The sequence below is a fragment of the Eublepharis macularius genome, chromosome 10 (genome assembly GCF_028583425.1).
Source record: "Eublepharis macularius isolate TG4126 chromosome 10, MPM_Emac_v1.0, whole genome shotgun sequence".
In the NCBI taxonomy this organism is placed as follows: Eukaryota; Metazoa; Chordata; class Lepidosauria; order Squamata; family Eublepharidae; genus Eublepharis; species Eublepharis macularius.
The window spans coordinates 37,705,582-37,722,500 of NC_072799.1; the positions used below are offsets into that span (position 1 = coordinate 37,705,582).

At 38.5% G+C, this 16,919-nt stretch overlaps 1 protein-coding gene across 3 annotated transcripts in view; it reads right to left on the minus strand.

Moving 5' to 3' along the window:
• Positions 1-16,919, minus strand: part of SEC24D (SEC24 homolog D, COPII coat complex component) — a 67,669-nt gene that overhangs the window by 25,610 nt on the left and 25,140 nt on the right. For all 3 annotated transcript variants that reach the window (XM_054990446.1, XM_054990445.1, XM_054990447.1), the window contains 5 exons: positions 14,144-14,282; positions 9,397-9,512; positions 6,464-6,588; positions 2,253-2,444; positions 250-343 (listed from right to left, as the gene is read on the minus strand). In XM_054990446.1, coding sequence (XP_054846421.1) covers positions 250-343; positions 2,253-2,444; positions 6,464-6,588; positions 9,397-9,512; positions 14,144-14,282 — 666 coding nt within the window. The remainder of the gene's footprint in view (positions 1-249; positions 344-2,252; positions 2,445-6,463; positions 6,589-9,396; positions 9,513-14,143; positions 14,283-16,919) is intronic.

A 16,919-nucleotide genomic window follows, 5' to 3' on the forward strand; every position in this document is an offset into this window, starting at 1 on the left:
CAGGCCATGCTAGCCCAGTCTCAGAAACTAAGCAGAGTCCTGGTTAGTGTTTGGATGGGAGACCACCAAGGATGTGTAGGGTTGCTAAACAGAGGTAGGCAATGGCCAGCCACCTCGGAACATCTCTTGCCTTGAAAGCCCTATGGGATTGCCATATGTTGGCTGCAACTCAATGGCAAAAAATAAACTGAAGCAGAGTTTTTATAACTTATCAAGTCATACTTAGTGCACAAACAGTAACATTCTAACCTTTAGTGCTTCCATGCCAGCCTGGATAATGGGAGCAAAGACAGTCTCACTCTCATTAGTATCGGCAAACATCTCTGGAATCTGGTCCAGCAAGCTGAGGAAGGGGGAGAAGAAAGATCAAGGTTTCAGTAAGACAGAGAAAATAGAGTGGTCCTTATAACCAACATAAAACCACATAAAGACACTGGGTTCTCCTCTGAAAAATTAATTGTGCACTGGAAACAGTTTAACAGGATTCCAGTTGTTGGCTTAGCAGTTTTGAGTTCTGTTCTGCAGAACAAAATGCTTCTGCGATTTGCTAAAAATTCTGCTCAGATCAAAACCTTATATGCTAAAGCAAATGACTAATAAAAATATGATAGCTAAAATGCTACTATACATTTTAAAATTTAAATTTCAATTGTATTGCATCATGCATGTGCATACACACCCACATCCATTAGAGTTAAAAGTTCCAATGTTTTATTCAAAATGGCAAAACTGGAAATATCAGGGCACATATACAATACCAAACTGCCATATGTTAAATGGTCATGTGTGCTAATTTTCACTGACATGTCAGTGTTGTGAGAGGACATTATGATATTTTTATTCAGTTCGTTCTTCAAGGACAACATGCATGGTTTTACCTTCACAACAATCCTGTGTGGCAGGTAAGGTTGGAAAAAGGTTTAGTGGTCCAGGATCATCCATTCCATGGACGAGGGGAGATTTGAACCAAGACTCTCCAGTTTGGGGCTGCCTCTCTCACTCTACCTACCATACTCTCTATGAATGCTACCAGTCTGCACTGATATACCCCTTGCCAGGGTATATCAACCCAACAGCTCAACTGGGGGTGGGGGTGGGGTCTTTTCTTCCACATTATCTCATGCAGTTTTCCTCAAGGTATACTGCTGCACAGGCATTCCCTCTGTTCTCTACTTTTAAGACAAAACAGACTTCCTTAAACTATAGAGGGGAAGCAAGCAGAATATGCAAATACAGGAAAGGGTTAAAATTTAAGAGAAACTTTGAAAGATAAAGCAGGAACAGACCATGATTGACAGGAAAAGTAGGGAGAATAGGTTAAAAATAACCTCCAAGGAAAGAACAAGGACGCTGAAATAAACCACCATGTTAGCGAGATCCACATGGAAATGATACTCTTGGTATCCTAACCATGATAAAAGATGAATGTGTAAAGTAGCTCTTAGAACCACCTAACTGACAGGTAGATGTGCTCATGTAGTACAGTTTATGCAGTCAATACTGGTATGCATTTATTTATAGATTAGGGCTTTGATTACGGATGTACGCTTCCGGTTTCCAATTCGGGGTTTTAACCCAAATCGGGCCCAGCACTGCTGAGCCGATTCAGGAATCCTGATGCAAAGTTTTCCGAAGCGATTCATATTGCTTCGGAAAACTTTGGGTAAAGTGGCAGCAGCTGCAGCACTTTTCTGGTTGTTTGCATTTGCAAACAGCAAGAAAAGTAGTACTTGCTTTCAAGCAACACTTTTCTTGCCATTTGCAAGCAGCAAGAAAAGTGGTGCTTTCAAATGCTTTGCTGCTTTTTTCACCCAATGGGACGGGGAGGAGGGACCCTCTCCCCCCCTCCCATCAGTTGAAAAAAGCGGAGGGGCGTTTGAAAGCAACACTTTTCTTGCCGTTGGCAAATGGCAAGGACAGTACTGCTTTGAGCTTCGGTGTGCTCCATAAAGATTCCCGAATCTTTACAGAGCATACCGAAGCGGTTTAAACACCCAAACCAGAAGCAGCTTGCCGCTTTGGGATTCAGGTTATTCCAAATTGTTTTCTCGCTTTGGGTAAACACCCCTAGTGCACACCCCTAGCTTTGTTTTTGAGAGCACATTCCTAGCTTTGATGTTCAAACAAATAGATACTGAACAGATTGACACTATGCAATGACACTATGATACAATGCAAACAGAACACTTTGATTTATACATAAGAAATCAACATATGTATACATCAGAATCCAAAAGGTATAAATTATTTACTTATTTATAACAGATCGTGACTCTTGGAAGTTCACAAGGAAGCCATCCAGTAAAGGGACAAACACTTCACTGACATCAGTGACCACCATCATCTGAGGTTGTGCAAGATTGCTCTTTACATTGAAGAAGTGGAGCACTTTATTGTAGGTGACAAATCCAACTCGAATGGTCGACGCCTCCTCTTGCTCTTCCCTTAAAGAGAAATTATTTTAGAAAGCACAATTGCAAGTAATTCCAGAGCTGAGGGTGGGGTGGTTACTTTAATTTATGGTCGGTTCTGATTGGCTATGCACACAATAAATATTTTAATGAAATACCCAGATTTCAGCCTTATACACAATAGATATGACCCAAATAGATCAAACACCATACATGCGATTTTTTAAAAAAAAGTTTAACAGCCTAATATTTAAATAAGAGCTATGCTGGTACAAGTGGGTATTATTTGCTCCCTGTGTAGTCTCTTCCATTGAGCCAGAATGCAATAAGTATCTCTCCCTTTGTACCAGCACTTTTTATTTTAAGTGAAGGGAAATTGCAATTAAAAATGTTAATATCTTGTTATTATCTCATAAAACACTGATCACAGCATAAGTTTGCAGTTGGGGTATGCATAATCAATTGTTAATGATGGTTGGTTAACTGTGGACTCACTGATTTAATTCTAGGCTCTTGCCTGTTGTATTATGTCAACCTGACCCCAAAAGTAAAAGACAATGAATTAGTTTGGTGTAGTGGTTAAGAGCACGGGACTCTAATCTGGAGAGCCGGGTTTGATTCCCCACTCCTCCACAAAGCCAGCTGGGTGACCTTGGGCGAGTCACAGTTCTCTTGAGCTCTCTTAGCCCCACCCACCTCACAGGGTGATTGTTGTGGGGTAATAATAACACTTTGTAAACCGCTCTGAGTGGGCATTAAGTTGTCCTGAAGGGCGGTATATAAATCGAATGTTATTATTATTATTATATTATTATATTTCACACAAACAAACTCTGAGTTCAAGAGGTCCCTCTTCTTCTTCTTGTATACTCAAAGTCAATAAGTGACTTCTAATTTAGCACATATCAGAGGCTGAATCCACATTACCTCCGCGCGTCCTGGTGTTGTACTAAATGTTCGCTAAACACCCGGAAGTACAGCGTCTTTCTAGCGCAATTCAGAAATCGTGCTTGAAAGACGCTATACTTCCAGGTGTTTAGCGAACATTTAGTGCAACACCAGGACGTGCGGAGGTAATGTGGATTCAGCCAGAGTTTGCTTGTCACACCCAAAACAATCAGCTTGCCCTTGTCTGGCAAGTCAGAACTGCAAACCAGCTTCAGACTGCTGGGTTGGATGCAAACATTCTGCAAGAACTTTTGCATCAGAAGAAGGCACCTTACACAAAAGTAATGTGTGGGGTGCTGATGTAACAAAATCATTGCATTCAACCAATTATTGGAAATACCATTTGGAGGGAAGCAAAATCATAGTCTGTTAGTCCAGACAATATAGAAAACTATTGTTTGTTGCTAAATCAGAAATCAATGATCAGTTATAAACATGTGAAGGAAGTAAAGGAATGCATGTATCCCAATTATGTAGCCCCAATCAATGGTTTCATTATGCCAAGCTACCTGGAAGAGAGTTTCTCTTCACCAGCAACAAGGCAGGTTAAAAATGCAATCTGTGCCCCTGTGTCTTCTCCTTTAAACTGATGGCTTGTGAAGAGCCCATATCTAACAGTGCAATCCTAAGCAGAGTTACTTCAGTCTAAGCCCATTGAAATCAATGGGCATAGACTGGAGTAACTCTCCTTAGGATTGCACTGTAAAGCTGTCATATCTGTATGATTTTTTTTACAATATAAAGACGCTTCTAGGAATTCCAGTGATTCACAAGAAGGAAGACGACTGAGAGCAAATTAAAATGAAAACCACCAGTAACTCCTGGGATGACTCTGTTCTTCAATTACTTGGGCTGCAAGTTTGTTGAATTTTGCTCTTGGAACTGGAGCTCAGTCCACTGTTGCTGTACACCCTCTTGAGCAAGCCCAATTTAAACAAATGAAGGTTGTACTGCTGCAGCAGCAGCAGCAGCAGCAGTATTTGGACCACTGTACTTGATGTCCAGGGCAAAACAGAGGAAAAATGCATATTGGCTTAAATAAATACAGATCTCATCGATACTGCTTTTGCTTTGATCACCAAGTAACAAAAGCAAAAACTGCTACATAAACAAGCTCCTGACATTTCCCAGATTTCTCTGCCAAAAATAGTTTTAAAAAATGAACCACTTTTTAAAAAAAGAACTTACACTAGGGAGATTCGGAAGTTTCATTTACGAACCTGCACATTTATTTTTCTTATCTCCAATCTGTAATTCTCATGTCAGTCTAGAATGTTAATCTGTCATTCATTCGTTATGTATGAAAACACAGCTGGATCACCGAAGAATTTCTTTGATCTAACCTGAACAGTCTATAGCATAATTATTCTTAGAGAAATACATAAAATCACGCACAAGTTTCACTTATCAGACGACATTTCTCTGAAAAGTTTGTGTTGTCCCTGCTAGCCAGATACAACTCTGTTAATTGGACCACGAGTTGGACAGGACAAAAGCAGGCATATAAATATTTTAAATAAATACTGATGAAAGATTTCGATTCAGTAAATAAGTGTTCAATGTACTTAGTCACAGCTATCTGTACGAGCCACTGACAAAGTACTTCTATATCATGAATAAATTGGAATGCTGGAATCCAGACACAATAGGGAAATGTTTTTCCAAAATTATTTTTCATAACAGGCCATTTAGTTTCTCAAGAGACATGGAAAACTTCAAGTGGTAAACAGGCTGAACAGACCTATATCCATTTGACCATCTCAGTAGACCATGTCATCCTGATGAATCATTTGGAGGCAGAAATATGGATTAAAGGATGTTCTTTAGATTGGTTAATTGTTTCTTAGGAGCAGAACCCAGAAGGCTGCTATTGGGGTAAGTTTTCTGCAGTGTGGGACCTGCCGTGAGCCTGTACAAGGCTTAGTATTATCCTTCATACTATTAAATCTTTACATAAAGTCTTCAGGAGAAATCAAACATTGTTTTGAAATACACTGACGATATCCAGCTCTCCATTTCTTTATCCAAATCCCCTGGTGATGCTTTAGAGATCCTGAACTGATGCCCAAATGCTGTGGTTAAATGACTAAGGGTAAACAAATTGAAAGTTAATCCTGGCAAGAGAGAGGTAATGTTGGTTGGGAAAGCTGACATGCTGAAGAACATAGTGCCCCCCACGTTTGTGAGGTCCAGCTGACTCACTTAAGAGCCTGATGACAAAGTCCAGCTTTATTGCTGGAGAAGCAAGTTGATGAAGCTCCCCCCAAAAAAGGCATTTTACTAACTCTACTTAGCCCAGAAGATGAAACCCCCCACCCCACCCCCGCATCTTGACTCTGCTGACTTGGCCATGAGGATCCATTCTATGATTACATTGAGGCTGAACTGTTATAATGCACTCTATGTGGTCCTGCCATTGCAAAACGTGCAAAACTGAATTGTTCAGGAGGGCATTCTTGTAAAACAACCAAAGCTGCAGAGCCATGGTGACTTTTATTAGGGATAAAATCTTCCATGCACTGATTGTCTTGTTGCTTTAAACAAGTGTGTTTGCATGCATTGTTCTGTTACCCCTCTCTCCAAGTTCTACAATCCCAGCCCAACTGCATTATTTTGTTTTACTAGGAATCTCTGCTGTTAGATTCAAATGTTATCATATCCTGTAGTAAGCTCACTGATTGCCTGAGGTTGTAATCAATGTACTGATTGACTGAAAATTTTTATCATACAGTACTTGTATGATAAAAATGAACCACTTGGGTCCCGGTGAGAGAGGAGGAAGGTAAATGAAAATAATAAATAAATAAAATACTGATCCCTGACAACATGGGGATGGAAGGCAGAGAGCTCAGAGATTGTGGCTGGATGGATTGAGTACATGAATATATCTAATGGGCAGCAGGAAATTCTGAAGAAGTGGGGGCAATTCTGAAGGCAGATGTGGCAAACAAAAGCTTGAAATGCCAAGAAAATGATATCCAGAACAGAAAAGCATATAGAGTTCTTTGTGTGAACAGAAGAGCTCCTCTGGATCCAAATGAAAGAATTTGACTTTTTAAGCTGTTGATCATCTTCACCAAACTGAGTATTGCTATTTTCTTTACCTTGGAAGTCTATCCAAGACTGTCTTCAGTTCCTCACAGATGAGCTTAACAAGGCCGTTCTTTATGTTACTGTACGACACATCGATCATAAAGATATAGGCTGGTGGCTGTGGAGGTTTGTTGTTCTACCAAGAAGAAAATCAAGAGAAAAGAAATTCACTCACCCAGAGCTCCTAATCCAGATAAAGACTTTCACAGAATACCCAAATAATCTTTAGGAAGATGATAAACGTAGGCTATGTTTGATTACAGAAATGAAGGTTGTTCCATGATAATTCCTTCTACTGACATATCACATTTCAATAAGCATAGGGAAAATATTTTCTCACCTATAATACATGGATGCCCATCTTTATTTTTCATCTTCCATTTATACACTCCGTTTGCATAAAGGTTTTAATATTTATCCAAACCAACAGCATCAAAAATTACGTGCTTCCAGACATCAGTGACAATTAGAAAACATTTGAAGCAGTTACTAATGAAGAGAATGTTCTGTTTGATTCAGTAAGTTCCCTCTTCTTGAAAGCATGCCTATAGAGAGCTTGGTACGATGCTTAATGTACTGCACTTTGACTGGAAAGACATGGGTTCAAATCTATATTCCATTGTGAAGCTGACTAGGTGACCTTGGTCCAAAACATTCTCATTTAACCTATCTCATAAAACTGTTGTGAGATAAAATGAGGGAGGGGAGAATCATGTGCCTCAGTTCTTTGGAGAAAGGAAAAGGCAAAAATACAACAGATGTTATTAAGAAGCACATAGAAGGATGGATCCATCCATCAGAAAAGCTTGCAGAAAGAATTGGCAGACAGGCTCTTCCCCCTCCCCTTCCCCTAGCAGACTGCTATTTGTTTTAAAAATCCTTTATAAGGGAGAGGGAATCCTTGCAAACAAAGCATCACAGAACAGGGATATGATGGGACAAGGGGGATTAAGGTAAAAATCACTTCCTCTTTCATCCTTCCCAGATTTTTTTTCATTTGATTTATATACCGCCCTTCAGGAGAATTTAACACCCACTCAGAGCGGTTTACAAATATGTCATTATTATCCCCACAACAATCACCCTGTGAAGTGGGTGGGGCTGAGAGAGCCATGAAAGAGCTGTGACTGACCCAAGGTCACTCAACTGGCTGAAGTGAACAGAGAGCTGCTTAGGAAAAGGGAAGACATACTCAACCAGCTCCTTCTACGAACTTTTCTGCTGGATCCAACCCAATCCCTCTATGTTGTTTCTTGTTATGTGAAGCAGTATATAGTTCATTTACATAATGAAATAAAGGTCTCTGGTAAGCATTTGCTGTATTCACTATATAGCATAACAAAATGTGATTCAAATGCATTTTTACACCATCAGTATTTTCACTCAATTTTCAGTAGTGCTTGGAGAATGAATTACAATTCAGAGTTAAGGTACCTATAGTATAAACTCTGTAAGTACTCAAGAGACAGACAAAAATGTTTCTCAATGCTCTTCTGAAGAAAGCTCTAGTGCCAAGACAATTTATGAGAAGGCAATTGAGATATCAGATATCCATTCCAATTACTTGTGGGGGTCACCTTTGCTCTAGAAACATAAAGATGATAAACAGCATTCCTCCAACACCAGTTCCGGATATTCCTTGAATTCAAATGCATACTTTGCGTAGACTCCCATGATACTTCCACTATCAACCGTCAGCCCAAGCTCTAGCATACATTAAGTATTTTATGAAAGCTACTTCCTGCCCCATGATTAATTCATTGAAGTTCATCTAAATGTTCACAGGTTAATTGTGAATAGGGTAACATGAAAGTAAATTTCACATTACACTTAAAACAGAGCTGCAGCCACAAGGCAATGATAAATGTAGATTTTGTGTAAACAAACCTTTAAGTCATAGATTTATCACTTATGAACTTTATTTGCCTGTTGCTCATACTCATGTGAATCCAGAACAACCTAGAGCACTCAGAAAAATAAATGAACCACAGTAACTTAACTAAGCTTTTCGATCTACTCCAGTTTCAGAATTTGCAAAAAAAAATCATACTTCATGTAAAATTCCATAACAGTATATTAAAAGACTTTGGCTAAGTTCCTGCCACATTTATGGTAAAATCAAGATGCTTTGCATTTGCTAAATTCATTCCAAAGAAGCACAACACTACTCAACAGCTGTTATTTGTTAACATGTTCCCTCACTGTTCATCCTCATTGTTATTCAAGCACAAAGGAAAGTGGTAGTTAAACATACTGAGAAATACGTTATTGTACTTTTATGGTATTGAATATAGCCTTCCCAAACTATAAGCGTACCACATCAGTGACACAAGTTATCACCTTTACAATATGGACTGTCCATTTTTTTTAACTAAAAGGTATGGCAGGCAGTTCAAAAATGGATTTTAAAAAAATGGGATTTAAACTCATATGCTCTTCTCCCAGGAAACCTGCAAGTGCTCAAATGCACATACAGATACCATGAAACAACATGGCTTCTCTAAAAGAGGAAAGCAATCTGCACTAAAAGGAATGAGAACAGCTATAGTTACTCCACTAAAATGAAAGGAGAAGCTGTGGTGGGTAAGGAATCACTTTGTATACATATAAGCAATGAACTTTATGCAGGTTTAGTGTCATTTACTGCCATATTCAACTTTCTTTTGATTGTACCTTATATTCTTAGAATTCTGATTATAACCAATTTAAGTAATTCAGTTTAATTGGGTTTTGAGATTGTAATTAGGAATTGCTGAGGCAGTTCTATGCACACTTATGGGTTTTATGCTTCTCTAAAACACTGCACTCCTAATTTTCCAACAAACATTTAACAGTACATGGGGCTTTTAAAATACCTTGCATAATCCATGCCTTCCCTCCCCCCATAAAAGACTGACATTGATTTGGCACACCACAAAATGGTTACCATGCTGAACAGACTTACCTTACAATAATCTAAAGTCGCAACATATTCATATGATCCCAGAGATAACTCTGGTCTTTCGTAGTGGTCTATTCTTCTGCCAATGTGGTCCAGATGTTGAAAATAGAATGGAGGGACTACAGACAACAAAAACAAGAAAGCTGGTTTCTCTTCCTGTTAAACATAGATGAACTGCCTGCTGCATGGCTTTAATATGCTAAGAGCAAGTAACTGAATTTTATATGGGAACTGGATTAAGTTTCATAATTCTACACCAAGCTTTCTGAATGTTCACGGGCTAGAGCGTATTTCCTAGCATTGAGTATCCCTGAATACTCCTAGTGAATTTCATTTTTTCATACCAATTTTTCACGCCAACTTTGTACTTTATCCTCCCAGACAAAATTTCAGAATTGCCACCAAACTGCTCTATATCTTTCTGCATAGCAGTTGAGGCTGCAAGTGTGGTATAGCCAATAGTCTTTCCATGGGTATATTTTGCATCACTGGTATTTTGTTTATACAAATCTTTCTCTTAACTTCTCAGCCCAATACTTGCCAAACACATAGCAGATCATTCTGTAATTTTTTCAATTAATTCAAAAATTATACACACACCATCCAAGTTTCCTAATACTCTCTTGCCTTACACAAGCCGAGAGAGAGAATGTGAATACCAGAAGCACCTGGCCATGCAGACTCGACATGCATATATTTCTGAAGCCTCATCATATGGCTCATGATAGCGCAGGGAAGATACTGGGCGACACAATAGCACAGGTACCAGGAAGGTCTGGAACGCTTTGGGGAACTGACTGTGCAGATGAAATTTTGAAGGTATACTTGCTTAAGTTTAGAAGGTAAGCTGAATGCCTTACATTTGATTTAGTGCCCACTTCTTGTTGCTCAGGGCTCTTCTCCTTTCTCCACTGAAAATCTTTCCTTGTGTTTTGCCACTTAGCTATCACAAGGTTTCTGAACTCACTAGCATCACATCATTGCCAGCCGCTTATTCAGCAAGACTCAGCAGTTTTGTCTTAATCCGTATGATGGGCTGTTGAAGCTTTAATTATTGTACATAAAAGAATTCAAATGAAAGGGCGCTGTAGAAGTGCAAATTATTATTTAAAAGTTATACTGCAAATGGAAAAGGTTACAGTTTATTGCTGTCTACATAACTGGCATTTGTGAAAACTTAATATTGAATAACAATCTATGTAGCCGACTACCCTCTATGTTCTGTTCCAAAAATTAAGCTCTGAAGCAAACAAGAATTGGCACAAGCCTTCTAAGGTTCATGTTTCAGAGTTGAAAAGATTACTGTATTTGGGAAAGCTCTGCACCACTTTGATCCAGCACAGGAAATCCAACTTGATACAAATGTCTCAAAAGTCTCAGTCTGGCAAAATCTTGGGCTCCAGCCAAAAGCTTAGGAACTCCTATTTATGAGTCACATGCACTTGCACTTCGACAAATATGGGATGGCATCTCCTGTGCAAAGTTAACTCCTGTCACAGTAAGCGCATGAAGATTTATGTTATTAAAGTCCACTGTCGTTAAGGGAGGTGATGAACAAAACATTTATTCTTCTCCTGGAGATTAAAAATGTATTTTCACTTAAAATACACATCCAGTCAATTCAGGGAACAAAATGACACAGTCTATTTTCCATAAAATTAACTGTGAGACGTAAATTATTGGAATGGTGTTATATTGCAAAATTGTTGCGACCAATGGATTCAAGCAAGTTTTATTTTAATATTTTGGCGAACCTCACCAAAGTACATTTCTTAAAACAAATAATTAAAGGCACATTATAAACCCTTTTGGCTCTTTCTGCACACCAAGGCAGAGGAGTATTTCTTGATCCAATCACATTTGTTTGTATTCGAAATATGAAAAAGCAAGGCTCAGAGCCTGGACAAGAACACGTTCTGCAGCGTGGCTGGCAACAAACAAATCAGGCTTTCCCTCTAACAATCCATTTGCAGAATGCCATTCAGTGCAGCTGTTCATCACTGTTAAGGGGCTACTGTAGTCTCCTCTCAGAAAAAAAAAATCCCTGGCCCCACCTCGTTCTTCCTGCAATTTATTTGTGAAGTATTTTGAAGATAAAGTCACTAATTTCTTCTCTGACTTGGATGTCATATTGATAGAGTCTATGCTAGAAGCTACTTAGCTATAGATTACTGTAACAACAACAGCATTCAATTTATATACTGCCCTTTAGGACAAAACTCACTCAGAGTGGTTAACAAAGTATGTTATTATTATCCCCACAACAAACACCCTATGAGGTGGGTAGGGCTGAGAGAACTCCTAGAAGCTGTGACTGACCCAAGATCACCCAGCTGGCTTCAAACGGAGAAGTGGGGAATCAAACCTGGTTCTCCAGATTAGAGTACCGCATTCTTAACCACTACACCGAACTGTACTGCACTCTACAGGGTTCCATTTAAAGAAAACTTAAACTGCAGCTGATGCAAAATGCAGCAGCCCATTCACTATCTGGAGCTAGATGGCAAGAACATGTCACTTGTATTATGAGATCCTTTCACTGGCTTCTGGTTAGTTTCTGGGTCCCTTAGAGCTCAAGCACATGTGGCTATTAAATATTAGGTAAAGAATAAAAATCTTAGTCATGATTCATTTAACCAATAATCCACAGCGCTCTCCTTACCTTAATGAGATATTCTTAAAATACTCTATCCCTGATGATCTTATAGGGTCTCTGGCCAACTCTCCCCAATTTAGAGATTGGATTTTCAACTCCAATGCACTGACCAATCACTCCCAAATTTTAAACTCAAAAGCAGTACTGTAGTTCATATTTATTAAATTTGATCACGTTCACAATCCTTATCTTATCTCTAAGCAGAATCTTAGAGCGTCTTTTATCCTACTGCGATTTCAATCCATGCCTTTGACAATACTGTCTGGTCATTATTCTCAAACTCCTATAGTCCAAAGGCTCTGTATTGGTGGCTCTCATACACTAGAGGATTTACTTCACTATATCCCTTTTTGTCCTTTATATTCTGATCCCAGATCTAAGTTTTTGGCAGGAATTTTATCTAGTCTAAACTTATATGCAGATGCGGAGAAAATCTCATTTTTGCTCTCTGATATTTATGTGTACATTTCATATAGAGTTTCACTTTTGCCTTTGCTGCTATGAAGATACAGTCTACTGCAGCAATGAAAGAGGTTATTGCCTGAACTTGCAGTTAATTTATTGATTTCTGGGTTTAATTGACTTCTGTTTTAGAGGAATTCTCCCCATGGTTTGTTAAATCTATATTATATACATAATTGTATTTTACCAAATTTTTATTTTACTTAATGGGGTCTTTGTAATCTTGTGATGGCCTATGGCTATACACAGTAAACAATGATGATGAAGATGATGATGATGATGGGTCCAGTTCAAGGTCTTGGTGTTCACCTGTGACATCCTTAATTCAATTCAAGATGTTCTCTTTGAGCTTTCAAATTCCAAAAGGCCTGGTCCCTGAGCAACTCAAGGTGTCTCTCTTCTCACAGGGAACATCCTTGATGTTTACAATCTATCCATTAGACTCCGACATGTACTCTATTTTATGTGGAGACAAAACTGATTTTTTCAAGATTCAGATCCTTTTCTGTTGAGATGTTGGAGGTTGTGCAATACTTTCCCTCAAAAATTGTTTAGCTGTCTTTCAGTTATATTTTTAAAAGGCAGTTAAAAACCTCCCTTTTTCAATCTGCTTTTGGTGACTAAAACAGCAGCAGCAAATCTAATCTTTTAAAACTATATTTCCACTGATTATCTAGATTCAAATTCAGTAGCATCTTAAGGACCAGGTATCTGACAAAGGGAGCTTTGATTCTCAAAAGCTTATACCCTGAAAATCTTTTCAGTCTTTAAGGTGCTACTGGACTCAAACCTTGGTGTTCTACTGCAGACTAACTCTGCTGCCCGCCTGGAAATATATTCCACTGATTATGTTATTTTTCAATATTGTTTTTCTGGTTTACATTTTTCTAAATCACTTTATGCACTGTTAATACTGAAAGGCAGAACAATGAAAATATTTTTAAAAAGCAAGTAAGTAGACATTACCATTACATCACAGCAGTCATAATTATAATCCATACATAAGAATACAAGATAAAAAAAGTTTTTCTCAGAATTTCCTATGAGATTTAAATGTCAGCTCTGACTTTTTATAAATAAATGCTTTGACATTTAAATCCTTATACCCCATGAAAGTGGAGTGAAAGAAGATAGTATGATTCATTCTATGCTAGATGAGATTTCTACAAAATGCTTAGGGTCTTGCTTTTATTAGCAGAGACCTAGCAGAAAACAACACTATGTTCAAAATGGCCATTTCCACACACGTTGAATAATGCACTTTCAATGCACTTTCGCAATCCTTTTGAAGTGGATTTTTTGTTCCACACATGGAAAATAAGTTTCAAATGTTCACTAAAGAGTATTGAAAGTGGATTATCCAACGTGTGTGGAAGCAGCCACTATCTGCATTCATCACAAAACATTCAGCAGCATTAGCAATCGCATGCACAACGGAGTAAGTATAGCAACAACTGCAATCACTAACCGCTTAACAGGAAGGGGAATCCTACTGATGTCAACATGATTGACAGACAAATAAATGCAGTTAGGGCTGGGATGAAAGTGAAACAAGTACTTTTTAATAAATAATTTTGAACATATTTTGAAAATGACTAATTTTGGAAAATATATCGAACAGACACTACTTACCATCATTCACACAGTTACAAAATCCGCATTGATATTTTCTTCCACCTTCAATGAACTGCATGAAGGGGCACATATATGCTTTGCACCTGTTGCATCGAATGGGCCCCGTTTCCCCATGGTTTACCAAATAAAGTGGCGTCTGCAAAGAAGGAAAAAATGATGGTGTGATTTATTTATTTTATTTTTTTTAAATCACATCACCACCCTACTGGGCTAAACCAATTAGCTCATGAGGATTACATAAACAGTTCTAAGGGGTTTTTTTTGTTTGCAGTGGCATTGGAGCCTGCTTCAATAAATGCAGGTTATTTTCAAATGATATATATAGCGGTCACACACACACACACACACGTAGAGCTTTTAAAAAAACTGGGGTCAAAGAACATGAAATACTAGAGGCAGCATAGTGGTTAAGTGGCTGGGCTCCAAGCCAACACTGCTGGTTCAACTTCCACTACTCCGTGAACTCTGAAGGTCGCTTTGGGTAAGCCACTCCTCTTAACCCAGCCTCCCAGCTGTATTGCAGGGATCATAACACTGATTTTGTGTCACTAATCTGTCCAGAAGAGTGATATATAAGCACACGGTTGTTGTAGTTGTTATTATTATATATACTCTTAACATTTCAATGCACAACTCAAATATATGTATAGAAAATGAATACAGTGATTATATTCACATCAGCAATGCTTCCAGCCCAGGTGCTCTATTTTTTGATGGATCCACTGCAATCACCACTGACTGACTAGTAACCAAATAAACTCAAAACCAAAGATGCTGGATATATACTCATAAACTACCTTGGGCCCTCTGCGGAGGGAAAAGTTGAAGCAAACCTGGGAAGATTTTAAGCTGAATAGCGAGATGAAACTATTGTCCTAACAAAGGTCTAAACCAACTCAAACTTTCTGATATTCTAATTTGACAATTTCTCTTTAATCTTCTTTCATCAGCCTTCTTTTGAAATCCATGCTTTAAAGAAGAAAGTGAGGAAAAGCACGTTTGGTGAAGAAAATTCTTTTGGCAGGATTTTGTACTTCTTTGAGATCACTCTCTTATAGATTTTCAACCAGGAATTCACCTCAGTTGTCCCAGTGCCAACACAGGTAATATGTACAATTCAAAATTAATCACCTGTCTAAAAAGTTATGCACCCACTCAAACTGTGTCAAGAGATCTTGAATTTTAAAACTTCAAGGCTATAGTTAGAATATTCCCGGCTGGCATTTCAACTATACAGTGCACGTTAATTTTATGGAATTAACACAAATATACCTTTTGCATGTATTCTGTACAAATAATAACTTTAAAAAACCTGTAATCCCAACTGTAGTTACCAGTGCACATGATACACAATAGAAACCAATATTATGCACCATACCCTCTGTAGGTGTCACTGTGTACTAGGATATGAAAATAAAGAGGGCCTGTTTGTTGCAATCTCCCTGAAGCCATTAGCAAAATCACTTTCATTTAGCCTAAGCAGACAAGGAATAATTTCAGCTGTTGTACTTATGGAAATATTCTGTAGAACCCAACCCATAATATATCCAAAGAGACATCATCATGCAAATATATGAAATTTATAAATCAGTTGCCTTAGCAGTCAAAATTTTCTTATTAAGTGTAACTGCTTAACAGTATTCATATGCTAGTAAGAAAAAGCTGGCCCTATTCCAGGAATAGATGGTACTCCTCTTCCTTTATTTTTCACTTGTATGTTGGTGAGAGGCAACACATTCACAGATGGTCAATGCTTACAACGCTCCACTGGCATACTGTGACGGGCAGATAAAGCCAATTGTTTAAAAACTAGAAAACAAAACCAAGGGGACCAAAACAACCCTGACTAATGCATAAAGCTAAAGGTTTAGGACCACAGTCCATTGTGAGTGACACCACTTGAATGTACATTATGGCATCTATAAATTAGGGTAGCCAACCTCCAGATAGGGCCTGAAGTTCTCCCAGAATTACAACTGCTCTCCCCTGGAGAAACTGGCTGCCTTGAAGGCTCTAGCCCTTCCCCAAACCCTGCCCCTCCCTAGGCTCCACCCCCAAAATCTCCAGGAATTTTCCAAACCAGAGCTGGCAATCCTACTATAAATTGATACTAGGGTAGCTGAAAAAAATAATAGACCTTAAATGTGATCTGACTTACAATCTTTTTCAAAAACTACTCATATATGCCCTCCATGCATCTGACGAAGAGAACTGTGATTCTCAACAGCTTATGCTACAGTAAAATTTGTTAGTCTTAAAGGTGCTGCTGGACTCTTTTCTATCCTGTAACTCAGACACTAGCACTTCTCTAGTGTTACAATACATTGGTCTAGCTGAACACTATACACAGAATACTGGGCAACAAGGAACTATACAAAGTCCATTTTCAAAATTCTACATTGGCAGAATCATCCACCCCCCACCCCACCCCCAATATCTTATATAGACATTATCTTCAAAGCACTATTTCTACCTCTGTAATTCTGTTGTTCTGTGTGACTTTGTCCAGCTATGATGTCTTAGGTATTGGACAGGAGACCAGAAGACTACATATTCTAACAATGGCAGAGCTGAAGCAAAGAAGCTCAACAAAACAGAACGTACGCAGCCACTTCTCAGCTTTGAAGTGCTGACTGTTATTTGGATGTTGTGCCATGTACTTTATCAAGGGAAGGTCAGCAGCTAAGACAGAAGTAGGAACATGAAATTGGAATGCAAGATGATAATCAAGAAACTGTACTAGACAACAGGTCTCCAAAATGTCAGCAAGCAT